This window comes from Mastomys coucha, unplaced genomic scaffold (assembly GCF_008632895.1).
Source record: "Mastomys coucha isolate ucsf_1 unplaced genomic scaffold, UCSF_Mcou_1 pScaffold4, whole genome shotgun sequence".
In the NCBI taxonomy this organism is placed as follows: domain Eukaryota; kingdom Metazoa; phylum Chordata; class Mammalia; order Rodentia; family Muridae; genus Mastomys; species Mastomys coucha.
In genome coordinates, this window is record NW_022196910.1 from 16640380 (window position 1) to 16656733 (window position 16354).

The 16354-nt window shown below is 38.2% G+C and overlaps 1 protein-coding gene across 7 annotated transcripts in view; it reads right to left on the bottom strand.

Moving 5' to 3' along the window:
* Window positions 1–16354, bottom strand: part of Ano4 (anoctamin 4) — a 401446-nt gene that overhangs the window by 168891 nt on the left and 216201 nt on the right. For 4 of the 7 annotated variants that reach the window (XM_031349069.1, XM_031349068.1, XM_031349071.1 and 1 more), the window contains one exon: window positions 7915–8019. The exons of the other annotated variants lie outside the window; for them this stretch is intronic. In XM_031349069.1, the coding sequence (XP_031204929.1) occupies window positions 7915–8019 (105 nt within the window). The remainder of the gene's footprint in view (window positions 1–7914; window positions 8020–16354) is intronic. 7 annotated transcript variants of the gene reach the window in all.

Sequence of the window (16354 nt, forward strand, 5' to 3'; positions counted from 1 at the left end):
TGGCAATTAGCACACCAGTGCTGACGAATGTAATCATCATTGGTATTTAGACTACAGAGACTACAGAGAAGAAAACATCATAGTCTTTCCACAGAGCCGGGCTCAAAGAGAGGAGCTGAAGGAGCTCAGATTTATGAACATGCAATATGTGCCATGTTTCGGAGACAGATTGTCTGGCCACCCTGGGTAGAGAAGCTCCCCCTTTTATAAGCACATTCTTCCCACCACTTATTCTTTGCCAACACTGAACACAGTCTACAATTACCTTCTTTATTCATGTTTATGTATGTATGTATTAGTAATTTGCCTTATCAGAACTCAAGTTCCAACCTTGCTGGTATTGACAGATCTGCTGAGAACTCGAGACAGAGTCAGTCCTCAAGACATGTTTGTTAAATGCCGTGATAGGGACTGTTAGGTGGTATGGACTGTAGTCTAGTGACACAAGAACACCCCTCCTCTAATGTCATCGAGTCTAGGACCCCACTCATGACTTTTATGTATAAGCCAGAACTTCACAGCTTCAAGTAGACAGTGCTTTAAATAGCAGGTAGTTTTAAAACCTATTAGTTTTGAGCAATGACAAAATGTCGTTTTAACAAAGTCAGAGGCCTGCTGGTTATTTCAAACACTCAGTGGTCAGGTGAATTTGTGCTTCTATTTGCTAGCTAGTGTCATACAGATGGAAATCTCTTAGACTTCTTACTGCTCTTTGGATACTGAAGGCCTGTGTCTTAAAGGTTTGGTCTCTAAGCTTGTCCTGTTAGGAAATTACAGAAACTTTAATATGCTGGACCCAGCAGGGGGTCTTCTAGTCACTGGGAGCCTTTTTCTAAATTTTTTAAATTCTAGCCAAGAATCCAGAGAGGCCTTACTCTGCCAGTCAGTTCCTGTGAGGATGCTCTGCCTTAGCACAGGACCAAAAGCAATTGGCCAGCCAACTGTGTATTGAAGCCTTCAAAACTGTGAGCTCAAACAAACTTTTTTCTATCTGTAAGTTGATTGCCTTGGGTATGGGTCACACTCACAGAATGCTAATATGGCAAGGGGGCACTGAGAAGTGGAGCTGTCACTGTGACTGCCATCTGACAGCGTGGCCAAGCTTTTGGAACTGGCTGGTAGGAGGAACATACAAGCACTTGAAGAAGGCTAGGAAATGCTGTAATCAGAGTTTAGTGTGAGATTCTGATGGGGGCTCAAAAGATTAGAATGCGAATGGAGTTCTAGAAAGCAGGAGGATGAGTTTTCAAATGTATGTGAAGACTCTGTGGGAATGAGAGTGCAGACCACTGTTTCTTCATAAGCAATTTGCATGAATTGTGCCCATACCTGTGGCTGTACAAGAATCTAAGCTTAAAGATGAATGACAAGTTCATCAGCCAAGTACAAATAGTGTGGTTTGGGTAATTTTAGGTTTTAGATTAGTGGCTGAGGTGGCTATTTAACATACCAAAGCAGACCTGGATGTCAGGTTCTCCTTGTAATCCCTCAGTCTCTACTTGTTACAAGGTCTTTCTGGCTGGCATACCCCACCCCTATCCTAAACTTCTTCAGCCCAGGGGCTGGGCTGCCCTTCCCCCCCCCGCCCCAAGCTTCCTTTTGCTATATAATTCAACCATTTTGGTTACCTGCCTCTTTTGTCGACTCTTTGGCCCTCCTGGCTGCTGCACAGGGTCCCTCTCTCTCCCCTCTCCCTTTCCCTTGCCCTCTCCTCACATGGGTCAGGGTCAAGTCAACTTTGGATTCTCCTAGATGTCGCTGCCTCTGGCTATGTTTTCCCACACATCTGCAGTAAACTTTCTCTTCCCATCATATGTAGAAGCAGTCATTTTCCTTTTCTCTTTTATTTTCCTTTCCCCCGCCCTGCCATTCAGATATTACTTTCTGATTTTAGCCAAATTTACAGTGAGAACTGGGAGCAAGATGAAAGAGTAGAAATATTTGGATAACTTAGGGTTTGGCTAGAAAAGCACAAACAGCCTGAGTAAAGGCACAGCTAAAACGGATGCCACCATTGATAAAGACATTAGGACTGCCAAAAAGATGCTAAGAGTACTGCACCTGGAGGATAGGAAAGGCGCGTGGAGGTAATGTCAGACACTGGCTTCTGATACAGTCGCTGGGAAGATTAAATAGGATTATAGGCATGTTGCTAGGAGAGGTGAGAAATATAGGTTGTCCACTGGAGACTCTCATACATTTAAGCCAGCATTTTATCAGTACAAAAAGGCAAAATGGGCACAAACAAAATGCAAAGATTGCTTTGGAGAATTGATTGGCATGAAGCATCCGTTTGTCTCTCATTGTTACAATCAAATATGTAGCAAAAATAGATTTGGGGGAAGAAAGGGGTTTTTTAGATGACCATTCATAGGGAGGGGAGCACAAGGCCATGGCTCCAGTCTCTGTGTGAGGTTTATGGTCACACTGCTGAGACAGACAGGAAGCAGTGAGAGGTTAATGCTGCTCTGTTTCCTCTTCTTGTTTAGTCTGAGCCACTGACCAAGGGATGCCTGCGTTCACATGGCGGTGAGTCTTTCTCTGGAGACGCTGTCAGGGGTCAGACACATCAAGTGGTGGATGGTACCTGACTGCTGTTTACTCAGTGGTCATTGCTGGTGAGAATTTAGGACAAAGGAGTTGACACTCTCTGCCACTCCAAGTCTTGGAATAAAGAACATGGGATTACTGTAGTATTAAGCTGGAGAAATCTGACTCTACATTAAGGCTCCAACTCTGCCTCTGATGGAGACAGCTAATGAGGAATGGAGGGAAGCCCCTCCTCCTCTCTGTTGATGCTCACAGAAATTAGTGACTGGAAGCCACCACAGGGATGCCACCAGTGGAACGTTCAGACAAGTCGGTATTCTGTAGAAATCCAATTTTTGGAAAATAAGAACTATCTTAATTTAGTCATCTTTGTCACTTGCCAAATACTCCATAGCTCCAGCAGATATTCAAATCCTTATCAGAGTATATGCAGCTACGCATGTCATCAATAGAACACTGTGGCCAGTTACACATTCCAAAGACAAAGAGATGGGCAGAGAGGGCTCCACAGTATATCAATCTTGCTCTTGATGTCTTAACTACAGTGCAGATTTTAGGAACAAAGAACAATATTCATGTATACAAACTTACATTATCTCCTTAAGGAGAAAAATAAGCCTTAAGTTACAAAGTTAACCATTATTTTTAAATCTATTTTTTTGGACAAATATTTCAAGTACCTACTAAGCTCAGATACCTCACTAGGCTAGGGATCGGGGCTGAGGCAATGGATGTCATGGGCATACATCCTTTCCCTTAGAGAGTTCACTGTCCACCCCAAGTGAGAGCAAAGTTTCTCTATTCATGGTCTGAACTTCACAGAGATAATGTTTATTCACATAAAATTATGCAAGAATGGATTTCATCACCTCCCTTAAATGTTTTTCTCAAATAGAAAATATTTGATAATTATCTACATAGTAGAATTCTGCTATTCGGCTCATTAAGTGTGGAAAGGAGCCAAAATGCTCTGGGGAATCAATTAAAAACAACAAAGCGGGAGGGTGAGTGTGACAGTTGCATATAATCCAAGTCAGGGATCCGCACCACAGCCAAACTTAGTAAGAGCTGTGTGAACAGATCTGGCCAGCAGGGAGAGTGAGGGTGGGCTGATTCTCTATTACAGATATTAGGTACGTAGCTCAAAACCAAGGCTTAGATACAGCATCAGAGACTCACATACAACTGAGCAAGAGTAAATGGCCTCAAGTTGCCTGGGAGAAATACCACCTAGAGCATCTGAGTCAAACATCCCACTCAGCACACAAAGGAAAAAATGCTTTTTAATAGATTTATTTGATTATTATATACTGCATCCTGTCTGTATGTATGCCTGCAAGGCAGAAGAGGGATCAGATTTCATTATAGATGGTGATGAGCCTCCCTGTGGTTGCTGGGAATTGAACTCAGGACATCTGAAAGAGCAGCCAGTGCTCCTAACCTTTGAGCCGTCTCTCCAGCCCTACAAAAAGAAACTTTAAATGGTTGCTTCTTTCTGTCCCAACCCAGGACAGGGACAGAGAAGAGAAATCAGAGGTCCAGGGATAGCTTGGTCCCCTTGTTGGGTGGACCAAGCTATGTCTATTTGCAACGACAAAGCTATTGATTCCACTTGTCAAATATTTACGATTATTTCAACTACTTCTCTAGGGAAATTCATCTGGATTGTTTAGGCATTTGAGATTATTAATTCTCTAAGGAAAAGAGATCACAAACGTATTTCGAGGGTAATAATCAGATTAACTAATTGTGAGCGATGAGCCACATGTTTGTTGAACTGGCATTTAGTGTTAGGTGGTAGAGGGTCAAGCATGAGGAGACGTACATGGAAAACCTTTATTCACACTTCTAGGGAAGAGGGTGGCATTGGGAGACAGTGTTATAAGAACAATGAAGAAAAATGAAACGGTAAATGTATGTAGTCTAAAAGGAAGCGGGAGGGGGGTTAAAACAAATCAAAGAACTTGATTCATTGCTCTTTAACTTCCTAAATGCATCAGGATAACCTCAAGCTGCAGCTGCAGGGCAGGAGTACTTTAATCTTAGTACTTTGCTTTGAAGACAAAAACAAGGTGAAATTATAGGTCACAGAGGAAGACGTGAGAGGCCTCCGCAGCGTAATCCCGAGGTCTACGTTTGTTCTGCAGAGTGCCAGTTCACTAGGCTATTTTTGTCATAAATTGCAGATTATTACATCTGAAACACCGAATTCTAAAAGCTTTGCACACCAACCTCAAAGCACCACTAGGGAGCATAAAAAAAAGAAAAAAGACACTTCTAGAAGCAATTCAGTATATAAAAAAGAAAAAGATGGTTTATGTCTCAATTCTAACACCAGGCTGTTTATAATAAATCTATTTTTATATCCTCACTAAGTCTTCTGTCCTGTGGAAACCAAACTGACACAGGAGCTAGCAAATAGGAGATGCTCAATATTCATATTGAGGATTTAAAAACCAGCTAATTGTCAGAGTACATCAATAGTTATATATTTTCTTTGAGAATTTTATGTGTTTTACGTATTCACACCCTAATTCCTCCCAGATCTACCCTCTTTCCCCACCCACTAAATTTGTGTCTTTTATTATTATTATTATTATTATTATTATTATTATTATTATTATTATTATTATTATTAAAAGATCTATTTTATTTATTTTATGTGTATGAGTACACTGTAGCTGTACAGATGGCTGTGAACCGTCATATGACTGCTGGGAATTGAACTCAGGACCTCTCCTTGCTCCAGGCCGCTCGCTTGGGCATAATACACTGTAGCTGTCTTCAGACGCACCAGAAGAGGGCGTCTGATCTCATTACAGATGGTTGTGAGCCACCATGTGGTTGCTGGGATTTGAACTCAGGACCTTCGGAAGAGCAGTTAGTGCTCTTAACCACTGAGCCAGCTTACCAGCTCTGCTTATTATTTTTTTAAGTCCAATTTGTTCTGTCCATAAATTCTTGGATGTGTGCCTTCCGTTGGAGCATGGTTGATATATCAGAGGTTACAATATTAGAGAAAACTGAATCTTCCTCTCTCAGCTGCTAACAATTGCCAACAGCCTCTTAGCCATGGGTAAGACTTTTATGCTGGCCGCCCCTTTCCATGCTGGGAAAGTTATTTTTCTTATTCTAATTATCTTAGAGATGTTTTAAAATATCAGCTTTTTAGAAGCATGGGTTAAGAATCTTTTGCAGGAAGTGGGGCACACAGAGAGGCAAGGAGTCTACAGTTTAATGAAACTGTCTCCTTTCCCACCCACTGCACCGGAAGCTATGCTGTATCTGCATAAGACTGATGGAGAGTTAGCCAGAAGTTAACCTTTTCCCTCTGGTTCTTCTATATAAACATGAAGCCCTTGCAAGCTTTTTTCTCTTAGAGAGAAACCCGTAGCATCTTTAGGTGAGAGGAAAGTCTACTGAAACAGGAATTCAAAAGATCCGTCTGGCATCTCAGAAAGATGGTATAGATTTTCTAGAACTGGAGTTATGGACAGTTGTGATCCACCATGAGGGTGCTGGGAACCATACTCAGGTCCTCTGCAACAGTTTCAAGTACTCTTAATTACAGAGTCATTTCTCCCACACCACTCCAGGATCTTAGCTTAATGAAATACTCACAAATTTGTATTCTCTTATTCAATTCATGAGAGATATTCATAAAGATATAATCATTTAAAACTAGCAAACAGTTAACAGCATTAGACAAATACATCTTTAATTGAGGTCTACTAATAACCGATTACTTTTTTTAAACTATTAGTTTATTTTAATGCAAGTTAATTTAGTCCTAAAAACACATTGATTAAGTTCAACTCCAGCATTTATATGGAGCCAAATTTTGTCCCTGAAAACTTTTTAAAGAAACTTTTTGAGAACTGTAAAATCTAGCATTCTTTATAGCAAATGAAATAATTATATAAATTTATAACTTTGCATGAAAAGTCATTTTCTGTCCCTTGTACATTAATTTGAATTATCATCCTCCTGGGGAAAGTTTTTCTTTTTTTATTCATTAATATGAAGGACTGACCATCCAGAACAAATAATTGGTCCTCGTATATTCTTAATTAAAACCATTTCTTTCAAGTATAGATTTATCTTCATCTCAATATGTTTAAATCTGGAACAGAACACATTTACGGAGGGATGCAATGAAGGCTACGGCTCCCTCTAGTCTAATCTGGCCTCCAATATTTGTCTGAATTCTTTGTTAATTTTCCCATCTTTGATGATCCCACATAAAACACTAAACCACTCATCATCTTATAAAATCAAGAAAACAATACAATGGTGGGGAAGGACTATAAAAATGATGAGGAATATTCATAAGAAATTTAGCCTGATGAGTTCAGAAGTAAAGCACTTGCCTGCTATTTGCAAAGTCTTATGACAATCTCCAGACACGACCCACACACACCCACACACATGCATGCACTCACACTCACTCTCATGCACAGAAATTGGTACAGAAATGTAATTTCTCCAATTCAAAAGTAGAAAAAACTGCAGTTGCTTTTCCTAAGGTCTGCAAATGTAAACCCTTCAAGTTCAGCATCAGGAGACAGCATCACCTAGAATTTGCTCTGTTAACAAAATGAGAAACAGGTTGGTGTGATGGCTCAGTGGGTAAGAGCACCGACTGCTCTTCCGAAGGTCATGAGTTCAAATCCCAGCAACCACATGGTGGCTCACAACTGCCTATAATGAAATCTGATGCCCTCTTCTGGTGGTCTGAAGACAGCTACAGTATACTCATTTATAATAATAAATAAATCTTTTTTTTTTTAAAAAAAAAGAGAAACATCACCTGCTCAGTACTTACTCTGTGATTGAGCAAATGTGTTGATTAAGTATGATTCTGAGTGATTGCTAATGAAGACAAAAAAAGTGTAAAAAGAGCCCTCTCACTGATAATCATTATGTGTAGTTACTTCTGGGATGTAGCCTTTCATCAATGACTCCAAATCATTATGGTTTTGGTTTTGGCTTAGTGGGTCAACATGTAGTTCTAACTTCTTGCATTTGAACATAGGAACAATAATTGCTTTTTTAAAAAAAAATGGTTTTTCATTTTTTATACTTAATCTAAACCTAAAACATTTTAAATATTTTTAAAATAGCATAATATTGTAAACATATAGAATTCTCCAAAGACTCCAATATCTTATGGTTCAGATTTACAAGCTAATGCCACTTACTAGTCTCTCTGTATCTCAAAATTATTTTGTACAATACCTTGTTTATGACATGGATTGATTATTCTTTTGAGTTTTAAAGTGTCTAAGCTGCCAATTGTTTTACCCTTTCCCAATGTTATAACACTTTTTCCTCTTGTGAATTTAAAATTTGAGAGAAACTTACTTTCTTGTATTGCATTAAGAATCTCTGAAAAGTCCACATCGCTCTTTGGGCCGTCGGGTAGTATTTGCATATCCAGCTGATGGCTTTGCAAATCCACTCCACCTTCTAGAGAAATAAAAGATATCCATGGAGTTTGCATTGCTTATAGGAGGGCCCCACATTAGGGCCCTGGGTAGAAGGGACATCAACATCTAAAGTGGACAGCTGGTTGGCTTGCCATTGATCCCACCTCTTAGAAAACTGCCTTAGAAGGAAAAAAAGAGAAGGGGACATTATCTTGTCACTCTTTGTACATCAAAAATGTTCCCCTGAAAGAAATAAAACAACTACTTTAAATAATGCAACATGCTTCACAGCATTTGCTGCCATTTTTCCTAGCTGAAACAAAACGTTAGCTTCCAATCAAGAAAATTTAAAATTATTCTTCTATTCTCTATGTAGATAAAATATGGCATTTCACAAAACATTCTATGATGCTGTTCTCTTCTTCTGGAAGGATTTGCTTTCCTAATATGACAGGAAACATGGCATCAATGTTTTCCTTCTCACAATGAGATTTCTCTGGTGCAACATTTATTCTAACTGTGGCAGGATCCTTCAATCAATGTTACAAAACAATTAAGCCTCTTACCGGACCTTTTTGTGATCAGATCATCTGAGCGTATGCTAAAGAAAGGATTTTCTCTGCTACTCCACACTCCCACAAAGCACTTAGGCCAAAGAAAATGAGAAACCAAGAAGTAGTTTTATCATCAACAATATTTCTTCTAAAAAATGGTATTCTTCTCTCATATAATACATCTCTCTCATAAATTCCTACTACATCTTCCCATTCCTTTGTTCTTCCCAGTCCTCCTCAAATCTCGAACCTTCCCTCTCTCCCAGAGCCACTCCTTCCTCTGTCTCTTCCAGGAAAAGAGCAGGCCTCCCAGCAACATCAACCAAACATGGTACAAGACACAATAAGACCAGGCACAAACCCTCAGATCATGGCTGGGCTAGGGAAACCACTAGGAGGAAAGAAGTCTCAAGAATGGGCAAAAGAGTCTGAGACACCCCAACTTCCATTGCCAGGAGTCCCACAAGAACACCAAGTAAACAACCATAACATGTATGCAGAAAACTTAGCACAGAGCTATGCCAACAACATGACATATATCCAGAGGACGTAGCACTAATCCATGAAGGCTCTGTGGTTGCCATTTCAGTCTCTGTGAGCCCTATTTAGTTGGTCCTGAAGACTGTGCTCTCCCTGTGTCCTCAACCTTTCTGTCTCTTACAGTTCCTCTTCCCCTTCTTCTGCTAGATTCTCTGAGCTCTGAGGGGAGGGACCCAATGGAGATTGGACTGGAGAGATGGCTCAGCCTCTAAAATCTAGGCTTACAACCAAACAACACTTATTAATAAGAATACATCTAATTTTCAGAATCTACAAGTCTAAAATAAACAGGTAATGAATAAAATGAGCATGCCAAAACATGCAATGTGTGTGTTCTAAAGAAGCAATCTTTATCTATATATAGGTAGATGATAGATAGATAGATGGATAGATAGATAGACAGATAGATAGCCTCATATAAATTTCCAGTTACATTACCAAAACTCTATAATAAGTCATAGCTACTGCCATACATGAATGTTCATGATACATAATACAGCAGAGAGTAGCCCTTAGGAGGGAGGTAACACTGCATGCGGTGGCCCCAGCTTGTAGAACAGTGCTTCATGCTGAGCCGGCACTCTGCAAGTGTGAGTTGGATGAATGAGTGAAGCCATGCAGTGATTATGAGACAGTGGAGTTAAAACAAAGCTAAAGCCAGCATAGAAACTCTGATTAGCTCACACTAACCCTTTCTAATTCTTAGTCTCCTCATCTGCAAACGATGGCTGATGAATACAGCGTCATGATGTAGCACAAGGATTAAAGGGACTGATGTATGGAAAGCTCTTAGCTGCCACAGTCAATACTTAGTAAAGGGTGCCATTTGTGTTACCATCCATAGTAATTAGTTATGGCGACACTGTTGTATATGCAAAGCATTATCAAATAGCAGGACCCTAAGTGTACATCCAGGTACCTGTCAGGAGCTGATGTTTAATACTATAGATACTTCAGTGAACTTTTCAGATACATGCACATAATTGGTTTGTTGCAAAGTCTCAAGTTATCCATGGGACAAATAATTTTATTGTGCTATTTCACAATGAAAACCCCACATTTATCTTTTCCTCCCATGGTCAGAGAAAAGTTCTCATGGCATTCAATTTCTGCTTTGTTCTACTTGTAGACAAACATCTCCCACTGAGGACAGCAAAATAACAAATCAGTACTATCCATTTGCCACAGAGACCACCAAGAATGCAGGTATAGATAAAGTATCCCAAGTATAATAAAAAGAACATGTATTCATATGACTGAGTAGGACAGGAATAATGTATTTCAACAAGTACAGGACTTATCTCCAAAAAGTTAAATCATTAAATTATAGTCTTTGGATTTTGCTTTTCATAATAGACATGCAACATGTTTAAAGACATTTAAAATTTTTGGACTGGTCCAGTGAAAGGTGAAAATTATTTCAACTTTAGAATTCAAAGCTGAAAGTAAGACTGCAAATACTAAATCATAGATACTATTCAACTGGAAAGAGGTCCTAAATTAATACAACTTCAAAACAATGAACAAAATGGCTCTAAACTGCTGTCTTCAAGTATAACTTAAAGATCATAGTTGGAACTTCTAAGACATAGGAGTCTTTCCCTTTGTACTCTAGAACACACATGGTGGAAGATGCTAATATGACCTTTCAACAGCACATCATTCATTCCATTTCCAAATGATGAAGATATTCCTAGCTAGAGAGAGACCAGAGCACGAGGAATATTTGAAAGTATCTCTAGTTTTAGCATAAACTGCCTGACTGACAACTAATAACTTTAATATATAAAATGCAAATTTATTTACTTATTTATGGTTATTTGTGTGCTTTTGACATGATTACTACAACGTTAAAAATCTGAGACCCTCATCACAGTCACAAGTATCTTCATCTTGGTACCAAAATAAAAAGCATAATATTGTCCATGAGGCAAGATGGAAAGAAAGGATAGATTCAGACCAAACATTTTTAAAATTATTATTTTATATGTATGAGAGTTTTTCTGTTTGCACGTTTGTGAACTACACATGTGCCTGGTGCCTGAGAAGAGAGCACCAGATCCCTTGGAACAGGCGTTACAGATGGATGTACCTGAATACTGGGAATGTAATCGCGTCCTCTGTCAGAACCACAAGTGCTCTTAACCAATGAGCCATCTCTCCAGCTCCTCATAGGAAATATTTTTTAAGTTATAATATACATTGAACCAAATATAGTATTGTGGAGACTAAACTAGTTAAAGAGATAAAACTAAAAACATTCCTCAGAGGTTTAAAAAAAAACTGAACAATTTTAACAAACTAAAAGGCGGTAAAGTCTGTTAAGATCTCCAAGTTTGGCTTTTATTCTTCATATGCTTGATGGATAGGAGTGGTCATATATCAACTCTTCATTATGGTTCTTCTGCCTGAGTAAAGCCAAACAGAGCCAACAAAAGCAACTTTGTAATGGCATTTACATTTAATAAATGGTCTCCGTCTGGGCAAACAACACATCAAAACGTCACTTCAGATTTGGGTCTAGCTTGGCTATTAGCTGAATGCCTATATACAAGGCCAACAAAATCTGGGCTCCAAACATGACTTTCTTAGTTAGTGAGCAGTCAGTGGAATGGCTTTCCCAGCTCACACCTGTCTAAAGACAGCCCTCTCTACAGAGAGCATCCCATCCCTTTCTGTGTTTCAGAAAGACTTTTTATTGTTGCTGTTTCTGATATATAGTGAATATAGTGTTTCCTTCTATTGAGACCATGAAGCTATTTATTCTTTTTATATATTCTCTAATGTATATTTTCCATAAAGATCTGCTCCATAGCACAGAATGAAGAATGTAGAGAATATAGGGAATGCTATTTCTCCTCTTCATCTAGATTTGTTTTAACAGGTTAAGCATCCTCAATGAGGCTGCAATGCACTGCAGCCTCAGAGCACACTGGGTCCATCTTTTACTTTCTTTACCTCTTACAATATCCAGAAAAAGGCACTGACTACAGCCATTGCTCAGTTGAGGCCTTCAGTGAGAATTTTGGTTTCTTTAAAAACTCAGATATGTTACATGAATATGTTTTTGTTTTAATCCCAGATGTGGGAAAAGAGGCTGCTTCACAGCAGGTGATTATGATTTGCCTCATGCACTAGCAGGGGCATAATTTTTGCCAACTGCAGAGAGGTTAATTCTGGGAACTTTGGAGAGAGTATAAATGGGCGAGCCTGAGAGAGCCTGTGGTGGCTGCTGCTCTTCCTGCTGTTATGTTTGCTGTTTTTTGGTATTGCTGAATTGCTGGATATTCTGATGATGAAGACTGGACTTGCACCAAGGAACCTAACTGGCAGTAAGTACCCTACAGAGGTTTATGCCCCCTTTTCTCCCTCTAACCTTCTTTCCCTCCTATCTTGTGCTGGCAGGGGGAAGTGTGGTAAGGGAAGTAGAAGCATAAGAACTGAATAAAATAGCTAAAAGAAATATACAAACAAGGTCTTTTAACTGCAATTTTGCCTCATTAACTGCAACAACAGTGATAGCCTAGACAATGCTCCAGTTTCCCTACCTAATCCAAGATGTAAGAAAATGCTATAAGGAAGCCTGCTACCTAAAAGATGTCTTGATAGGCTATATATACATAGCTATAAAAGACATATAAAAAGCATTTGTGTTCACTTTGTATATAAAAATCTTTCTTTTTGTTCATATATTTTTCATTCACATATAAAAATTAATATGCATGGAATTATATTTATGTGCACACATACCTGGAATTAGGCAGTATAGATATGAACATACTTTACTGTATGTATACATATGTACAAAATGAAATGTGTATATATATGTGTGTGTGTATTATACAATATATAATATATAATGCATATAATGTGTATATAGTATATACACACACATATATAAAATCAAGTATGTTCATATTTATACCCCTTAATTCCCTACACAAATTCTGCTCATACACTTTAACACACCCCTCTCTGAACTTTATATATTATCTATCTATCTGTCTGTCTATCTATCTATCTATCTACTTTATATATTATCTATCTATCTATCTGTCTGTCTATCTATCTATCTATCTATCTATCTATCTATCTATCTATCTACCTACTTACCTACCTACCTATCTATCTATCTACCTACCTATTTGCAAACACAGTAAGAACAACCAGTACTGCCCATATGTCATGGGTCTGGAACCATTCACTACAGCATAGAAAACATATCAGTGGCCTCAATAAAGAATGATTCTCCCTTTCTCAGCTACTATCTACTGTCAACCTCTCCTTTGTAAGGAGGGGCCTGAAGATCACCTGCCCCACATATGCCAGGATTTGGAATAGCCTGATTTTATACGGTAGCCATGAATGCTATGAGATCATGGGTATGATAGCCACATTGTATCCAGAAGACAGCATTTCACAGCATTCTTCCCTATACTTTCAGCCTCTTGCTGTCTGAGTCTTGGTGGTAGCTTCAATATTGATCGATGCTTCCATAGGGCCTTCACATATATCCTTAGTTTTGGTTAACCTGCCCATTATCCTCATCTCCCCTACCACACAGCCTCCATCCCTGCCTAATATTTTGATAGTATTCTCTCTTCTTTTTTCTTTTCACATGTGTTCTATTATCTTTCAACTTAAATATTTTCAAGTTGAGTGGTGAGATAGTAGGTTTCATATGACTTTCATGTCCTTTTCAGCCTCTGGTTACTCCTATATCCCAGGTCCCTTCTACACTTAAGACCTCCCCCCCAACTAGGTATTACACCTCACTACTGTCCTGTCCCATTCACCACATCTTGTGCTCATCCCCCACCAAATGTTTCATTCTATTTCCCAAGTTTCCACTTGTGTTTCAAGTTAACTAGATAAAACAAAAGATTTCAATTAGAATCTGTATATGAAAGAGAATAGATGGCATTTGTCTTTCTTGGCCTGAGTTACCTCACTCAGTCTAATTCCTTCCAGTGACATCAATTTACTGAGAAATTTTGTGAGATTACTTTTCTCTGCAGCTGAGTAAAATCCCATTGTGTATATAGGCCATGTGTTTCTAATCCATTCATCTTTTGATGGACATCTACAATATTCCATTTTTAGTTATTATGAATAATGGAGCAATGAACATGGATATATAAGTGTCTCTATAGTAGAATATAAAGAACTGTGAGTATGTACCAAGGAGTGGCATATCTGGGTCACATGCCAATTCCATTTCTAGTTTTTAAGAAACTTCCAAACTGGATTTCAAAGTAAAGTGAGTATATTAGTGTATTCTTTGACTAGTAGATTGTAAGTGTTTTCCTCTCAACATATACATGACAGTATTTGTTGTTATTTGAGTTCCTGATGATAGCTGTTCTGACTGGGGTGGAGTAGAGTCTTTTTTAAGGCATAATATGATTATTTGGCACCTCATTCTTTTAAACATTATGCTTCTTATAGTATTTCTCAATTCAGCTTTCTTTTTAAAAAGTAAGGTATAAAAATCACTTTTAAAAAAGTGTTACACTGTGCATGGAAATTTTAATTTATGGTTTGTACTAGGGGTCTAGTCCTAATATGTGAGTTTATATCAGAAGAGTAAGTTTTAGATTGACAAGTGATAGAACAATAATGCTTTTTCATATGCATACACACACATGCACACACACACATGCACATACACACACACATACACACATGCACACATACATGCACATACACATACACACACATACACACACACATGCACACACACATGCACACATGCACATACACATACACACACATGCAAACACACATGCACATACACACACATGCACACATACATGCACACACACATACACACACATGCACATAAACATACACACACACATGCACACACACATTCCTAAATATAGCCTGCTTAGTTTGTATGTTTTTTTCATTAAATATTATATACACAAACATACACACATACTTCAAATATAGAACTTTTAGTAATATTATAATATTAGTAAAGATTAAATACAAGGCTTCAAAAATACACTGGTTCATCAAGAAAAAGACTCTTAAAAGAATCTCATCAAAAATATCTAGTTGTTAACTTAAAAATAATACTGTGAAATGTTTTCCTAAAGTTTGCATACATTTAAAAATTATTTTTTTATTTTTAAGATTATAATATTCTCCTTCCCTTTCTTCTCTCCAAACTCTTCCATATACCCCTCCTTGCTTCTTTCAAATTCATAGCCTCTTTTTTTCAATACTTTTTTATACACATGCACTCACACACATACACACACTGAAATACCTACACAACTCAAAATACATAAATACTACCTGTTCAGTTTGTATGTTTTTTTATTAATTGTTGTTACACACAAACACACACACACACATGCACATACACATAAACACATATACACACATTCTTAAATATATAAATCAACCTGCTCAGTTTGTATGTTCTTTTATTAATTGTTGTTACACATACATACACACACACACACACACACACACACACACACACACACACACATACACTTACACTCCTAAACCTGCTCAGTCTGTATCCTGTTACTTGTTTATATGCTTTCATGGCTGGCCATTTGGTGTGGCAAGATTCAAAATTATCACACAATCATTAATAGTCTTCCTGTATATCAACAATAAGCAAACTGAAAAAGAAACTAGGCAAACAATCCTATTCACAGTAACCACACACACAAAATAAACTACCCCCCCCAAATAAACAGACCACTCCTCATCAAGGAAACTTCTCTTTGCAACAGGAGACTGTGAGAGACAACCACAACCAGTCAAAAGGAGAGTTGGGAAGCCCAGTTTTTGATGGACACATCTACCATACAACTCTTATACCTCAGGTTCAGGGAACACTGAAGAGGGGCTAGAGAGATTGTAAGTGTCAGAGGATCAGGGGCTTTCCTGTGAGATTGTGTCTCCTAGGAATGTCAAATTTATGTCCATAAAGTCTCACTAGTGTGGCTGCCTAAACATAAGCTAACAAGGACACTGTGGATGGGGAAAGCCCAGGAGGTCTCAACCCTGCAAAAGAACCACAGGCAACTAAAGGAAGCTGAAAGCTGGAGGAATTGTAAGGTATCTGCATCTTCCTGATGCCCAAGGATGCCGGTCACCTGGTAAAATGCTTCCTGTCTACATTTATTCTGTTAAGAATTGGCTCTTCAGTTCTATAGCCTCATTTTAACTAAGCTGTTTATTTTCTTAATGTTTGGGTTTTTTTTTTTTTTTTTTTTTTTTTTTTTTTTTTTTTTTTTTTTTTTTTTTTTTTTT